Below are 6,000 nucleotides of genomic sequence, written 5' to 3' on the forward strand. Positions count from 1 at the left end.
CCGGCCTGGCTGGGGCGCCTCAGGGGGGAGCGGGCAGCGAGCAGAGCCTTGTCTAAAAAGCAGTTCTCCTGCTCTGGGGTGAAGAGCTGCCCAAAGACCTGAAATCAAGAGCACGGGAGGTTTCAGCTGACGGCCCAGAGCCCGGCCCCAACTCCTGGGGCTAAAACAGCTTCCTCCTTCTGCAAACTCCCTTCCAGACCCTGCACCCAGACGCTCTCCTCACCCTGCACCCCAACCCCTGCCCCAGGTCACACCTTCCTCCTGCCCCCAAGACCCTCCCAGACCTCACCCCCTCCGCACAACAGAGCAGCCCTAGGCCACTGGCCAACATCTTGGAGCGACCTCCATCAAAAAGTGTTGCCCCCCCCGCCCTGCTTCCCCTTCTATGGGAGATCCGGGGCAAGGTGCGGCGCTGCCCCTAGGAAGCGCCGCCCCTTTGAAACGCCGGGACAGCGTCACAAAGGGGCAGCGCCGCCCTGTCCACGGCTCGAATAGTCGAGGGAAAATGCATCGACCATTCGATCAGCGCCTCCCCGCTTCCACCCCGCGTCCTACCCGCACGAGGGCCCCAGCCAGCCCCACCCCCGAGCCCTGCCCTGCCCTGGCAGCGCGTCCTTACCTCTCCCACCCTGACGGTGTTGCTATGCGCCAGGACCCATCTCTCCTTATAGTAGTGCCTGCACCACAGGTCCTCTGCCTGGTGGATGTTGAGGCCTGCAAGAGACAAACCAGGGTGATTCTGCTGGCAGGTCTGAGCCCTTCCCCTCCCACGGGTCCCTGCAGGCATCCCTGGGCAAATGGAGGGGCACAGGGGGCAGAAGGGGAACACAGAGGGACGCATCCCCCCTTGGGCCAGTCTGGGGAAAAGGGCTGGGTCCCCTCCCCCCGCCGCCGGCACCCCCAGGGTGTCCCTGGGGCCCAGGTCCCGGCTGGGTTCCTTACCCCTGTGGTGCAGGAGGAGTCGGTACAGGCTGTGCACCCCCTTCCGGGCCAGCCGGCTGACGTCTTCGGATGGGTCCGAAATAAAAAGGCCCAGCTGGGCCACGTGGTGACCCATCCTCGGCCAGTCGGCGGAGTTCTGAGGGGAGAGAAGAGGGGGGGTCCCTCAGCATCCTGGGGCTGCACGTCCCATGCTAACGGCCGCCGAGGCGGTTCTGAGCTCGGGGACGGAGAGAGACACCTCCCGGGGCGGGGCGGGGCGGGGCGGGGCCGGCCTTGCGAGGAGACAACCCTGAGCAATGGCCCCGACTGAAGGGTCACTCCGGGGGTGGAACAAGGGGATCCACTGACGGCCACTCCCCAGTCTGGGGCCCAGGTGCCCCCCGGAAAGGCCCAGGGTCGCCCCTCCCCGGGGAAAGGAGAACGCGGCCCATTCCCGGCCCATTCCCAGCTCTGCCTCCCGGGGACGCTCCCAGCCCCGCGCCCTGCAGCCCCAGACCCCCCGGCTCCGAGGTCACTTACCTCAAACCCCGGGAGGGTGGTGGCGACTCCCAGCAGGGCCGTGGTGCTGCCAAGGGCCCTGGCTCGCTCCTGGGGCAGGCGGGACTCCAGCCACGGGCTCAGGTGCTGGGGGGGAAAGAGGCAGGTCAGGACCCGTAGGGAGGCGCCGGTTCTGGGCAGAGCCTGGGGCTCCTCTCAGACTGTGCCCCCCCCCCCACCAGCCACTGACACAGCTCCTCTCTCGGCCCCCCGAGGAAGCAGGGACAATGGCCCCGTCCCCCCCACGGGGCTCACCTCCATGATCAGCTGCAGCCTGGCGGTGTCTGGGGACTCGGCGAGGAGGCTTGCCAGTAGGGCCTGGAGGTCGAAGGGAAGGGCCCGGATGAACTGCTGCAAGACAAGGGGGAGCCCTGGGTCAGAGGGGGGTTGGGGAATCCAGGCCACCCGCTGGCCCCGGGGTGCAGCCTTGAGCAGGGTCTGAGCCGCCTCGCAGAGCAGGGAGGAGCCCAGGCTGGGCATGGAAGGGACGGGCCCCCAGGGAGAGCAACGGGAAACCTGGAGGGAAGGATCCAAACCTGCAGCTTCTTCTCTCCCTCTGCCCCCACCCCCACTCCTCTCTGGAGCTCCAGCCCAGCCCGGGAGCAGGGCCCGGAGGGACGTACCTGTGTGTGGATGGGCTCCTGCTGCCAGTCCCCAGACACAGTCTGTCCCACGGCCGCCCTCAGCAGGGGGCTCAGGAGCTGGGCCTGTAGGGGAGGCTGCAAGGTGCTGGCAGGAGAGAGGGGCAGAGACTGTTAATTCAGCAGCAGGGCTGTGTCCAGACTCAGGGGTTTTTTCGGGAAAAGTAGCCTTTTTCCGAAAAAACTTCACCTGCGTCTAGACTGCAGTCGCGTTCTTTCGAAATTAAATCGAAAGAACGCGGCTTTTCTTTCCACGGCGGTAAACCTCATTTCACGAGGAAGAACGCCTTCTTTGGAAAGTGCTTCTTTCGAACGAAGGCGTTCTTGAATGTAACTAGGGCTTCTTCGAAAGAGAGCATCCAGACTCACTGGGTGCTCTCTTTCGAAAGAGGCTTGCAGTCTAGACATAGCCCAGGAGACAGAGACTTTCCCACTCCCTGGTCAGGGGATCTGCTCCGGGGGGGATTCGGCGGGGGGGGGGGGGGGCGGTCGGTACCTGAGGCTGCAGGCGGCGTTGAGGCAGTCGGCCAAGACCAGTGGGTGGGGGGAGTCCTCCATGATCTCCTGTGAGACCCAAGGAGACAAAGGGGCGTGTGAGGCTGGGGCCCCCAAGAGACGCTCACACGGCCAGCGCCCCCACCCAGCAGGATCCAACCCCACTGCCTCCCGCTGGCCTGTAGCCCCCCGGCCCGGCACAGGGCCTCTCCCAGCACCCCCTCCCAAACCGGGACCAGCTCAATCCTTGTCCCCAGGCCGTCTCCTGCCCCTCACTGCCCTGGTGACCAGCCTCTGAACCTCCTCATCCCTGCTCCCCAGGCGCATCCTCAGCAGCCCGCTCTGCTAACCTTCCAGCTCCCCCCCCCATGGCCCGGGGAGACCCCTCCCTGTTCCGAATCCCCCTCCCTGTCCAGCACCCCAGACCTGCCCCATTTCTGTGTCCCTCCCTCCTCCAGCATCCCCACCCACCCTCCCCATGTCCACCTCCCCCTCCCCCTCCAGCACTCCTGGCCCCACCCATCCCATTTCCAGCACCCCCACCCGCCGCCATGGCCCAGGCAGACCCCTGTCCACCCCACGTATCCCCTCCCCTCCTCCCGGCCGCCGCCACTCGCTCACCACGATCCTGGCCATCATGGTGTCCTTGCAGCAGCGCGGCGCCAGGGTGTCCTCGCCCCTTTGGAGGGCGGCGAGGCAGGCGGGGGGGACGGCCTGGAGGAACCGCTGCAGGGCGGCTGGGCTCTGCACCCCAGAGAGAGTCTGTGAGCCTGGGGCCTGCCTGCCCCCCACGGACAGCTGCAGGGCTCAGGCCTCCCAGGAGTGGAGGTGGGAGCTGCCGGTTGTCCAAGCCCCCACACTCCCCCCCCAACTGCTTCCTCAGGCTTGTGGGGGCCCAGCTGGTGCATGACAAGAGACCTCAGCTTGGGGGGCCCAGGTCATGCAGGAGAAGGGGCCCCAGGGGGATCCCCAGGGACAAGCCCCTCCCGGAGGGGGGGACGTGCTGGGAAGGGGCCGGACAATCTCGGGTCCCCCCCGTGTGGAGAAGGTTCCTACCGTGTCCCGGGTGTGGAGCTGCTCTTCAATATCATAGATGGCCCCTTCCTCCACCCGGGAGTCCATCCGCTCCTGGCAGAGCTCCGCCGAGGCGCAGGGGGGCTCTGTGTGGGAGGGAAGGGACCAGGGTGACTCCAGCGGCCAGCAGGGGTCACGCGCCCCCATGTCAGGGACCCAGGGCAGGTTGGGCCCCACACGCCCCTCGCAGGGACCCATCCCCCTTCCACCCTCACATCTGCCAACGCCCTCAGCAGAGCCCCCACCAGGAACAAGAGAGCCAAGCAGCCCCCCCCCCGCCCCCATCCATTGCCCTGGCTGCGGGGCAGACACTGGGGCTGCCCCCCCCCCCCCCCCCCGTGTACTGGGTGAGCCCCTGGGCCCAGCATGTTCACGGCCCCTCACCTGGGTCTGAGCGGCTGCAGGAGGTGGCCCGGCTGCAGCTGGAGGCCCAGGCGCTGCTGCTCACTGAGCTGGACCCACAGCTGCAGGGGCTGGTGCGGAGAGGCTGGGGGCTCCCGGAGACTGGCAGGTCCCCGGGGGCCGGGCAGGGCGATGCCCCCTGGTGGTAATGGGGGCTGGGCTCCTGGGGCAGGTGTTTCTCTCCACAGAGGAGGCCCCAGAGCCACCCTACCCGGCTGCCCCGCTGGGCTGGGTCCCGCCTTCCCAGCCGCCTCTGGAGCCAGGTCCGGAGGGGCCTGGCCGGTGGGCGAGTCGCCCCGAGCTGGTGGGATTCAGCTTCCCCGCCCGCGGGGACGGAGGAGCTGCTTCCCACCAGCCCTGGGGCCATCTTCAGGGCTTTCCGGAACCACAGCCTGATGTGTTTGGCCATGCTGCAAATGAGGGGAGCAAAGGGGAGCTTGGGGCGCAGCCTGCAGAGCGAAATCCAGGGGTTCCAGCTCCCCAGAGCGACTGCCCCCAGCCCCCAAATGGCCCCTTGCTTATCGGCTCGGTCTTGCACAGGCACTTCTGGCCCTTGACCGAGGGCTGGGCCTGCCTGGAACCCAGCCGGCCCCGGGCGGGATCCAAACCCCTGGGGGCTCTTACCTTCTGCAAAGCGCTGTCCGGATGTGGAACTCACAGAGGACAAAGCAACTGTGAGCAGGAGACGCACCAGAGCTAAAGCAACCGGGGGTCTCCAAAGTCCCCTGGGCCCGCCCCCCCCTTTTCTCAGCCTGAGATGTGGGTTCCTCTGTGAGGTCACCACCTCCCCACCTGCCCTTTGCCTGCTCTGCTGAGGGCTGCCCAAAGCCCCTGTGAGGTCACTGCCCCCCCCCACCTCACCCTGCCAGGCAAATGTCCTGCCTCTGGCCACCCCTCTGGGAAGTTGGAGCCATTCCTAGGGGTCCCCCCCACTCCCTGACTGGGCATCCTGCAGCCAGCAGCTCCAGTAGCCCCATAGGCTGCTCCCTGCCCTACACTGCAGGCTTCTTGCACAAGAACTGTTTCACACCGGAGTTCTTGCGCAAAAGGTCTCGTGCAAGAGCACCTCCACCCTGCCATGTGCTTTTGCACAAGAGTGTCCATGGCATTGTGAACGCTTTCTTGTGCAAGAAAGCTCTGATGACCATTTTAGCCATAAAAGTGTCTTGCTCAAGAAGCCCCTGGTGCCCGTCCACGCTGCCTTCTTGCACAACAGCTCTTGCACAAAAGGGGCTTATTCCTCGTGGGGAGAGGAATAACTCCTGTGCAAGAAGCCCTCTTTTCTGATGCTTTACTGCAAATTTACTTGCACAAGAATTCACGTGCAGTGTAGACGCGCCACAAGTTTTTGCACAAGAACAGTTGTTCTTGAGCAAAATGCCTGCAGTGCAGACGTAGCCTTGATGTCACCCAGCACTGGACTTCCTGCCCAGGAGCAAGAGTTAGAGCCTCCCACTCGCCCCGCTGCCTCTCACGGGCTCCCGTCCGGCCCCAGCCCTGGGCTTTGCCCTAGCGCATCCCAGCAAGGCCTCTGGCCTGCACTAGACCCATTGACATGTGGAGAAGCCACCACTGCCCTGGGGCGCTTTTGTCTATGGGACTCGGACTCACAGCTGAGCATGGAGCCTGATTTCTCCCAGGACTTGGGCTCTTTCCTGGCCAGGCCCTGGAACTGGTTCCACCTTTGTCTGCCAGGGACCGATACTGTCTCTTCAGGGAGGCCCTGCAGTGCAGGCACCTTCCTTTCCCCCCTCGGGAGCAGTCATTGTTCTGCACCCCACAAAGCAGTGGGGGGCTCCTGGCTGCCCCAGCTCCAATCTCTGAGCTTCTCTCTCAACGGGGGCCAGGCCTGGAGGCTCTAGTCCCCCTGGGTATGTATTTCTACACTACCCCGCTAGTTTGAACTAGG

The 6,000-nt window shown here is 65.6% G+C and overlaps 1 protein-coding gene across 1 annotated transcript; it reads right to left on the reverse strand.

The window, feature by feature from the left end:
- Positions 1-426: 426 nt before the first annotated feature.
- LOC149520710 (uncharacterized) lies at positions 427-4,519 on the reverse strand. The gene is made up of 8 exons (XM_089775279.1): positions 4,074-4,519; positions 3,672-3,775; positions 3,237-3,359; positions 2,617-2,684; positions 2,103-2,208; positions 1,735-1,830; positions 1,462-1,566; positions 427-714 (listed from the first exon to the last, which is right to left on the reverse strand). Exons 1-8 carry the CDS (start codon positions 4,498-4,500, stop codon positions 616-618), a joined length of 1,128 nt encoding a protein of 375 aa, XP_089631405.1. The 5' UTR covers positions 4,501-4,519; the 3' UTR covers positions 427-615.
- Positions 4,520-6,000: the final 1,481 nt, after the last annotated feature.

The sequence above is a fragment of the Pelodiscus sinensis genome, chromosome Z (assembly GCF_052426305.1).
Source record: "Pelodiscus sinensis isolate ZL-2025 chromosome Z, ASM5242630v1, whole genome shotgun sequence".
NCBI classification, from domain to species: Eukaryota; Metazoa; Chordata; order Testudines; family Trionychidae; genus Pelodiscus; species Pelodiscus sinensis.

Excerpts from the sequence above, each read along its gene's own strand:
- LOC149520710 (XM_089775279.1), bottom strand. The coding sequence starts at position 4,500 with ATGGCCAAACACATCAGGCTGTGGTTCCGGAAAGCCCTGAAGATGGCC. Across the intron at positions 3,776-4,073 it reads CTGCAGCCGCTCAGACCCAG|AGCCCCCCTGCGCCTCGGCG; the intron begins GTGAGGGGCCGT and ends CCTCCCACACAG. Across the intron at positions 3,360-3,671 it reads AGCTCCACACCCGGGACACG|AGCCCAGCCGCCCTGCAGCG; the intron begins GTAGGAACCTTC and ends TCTGGGGTGCAG.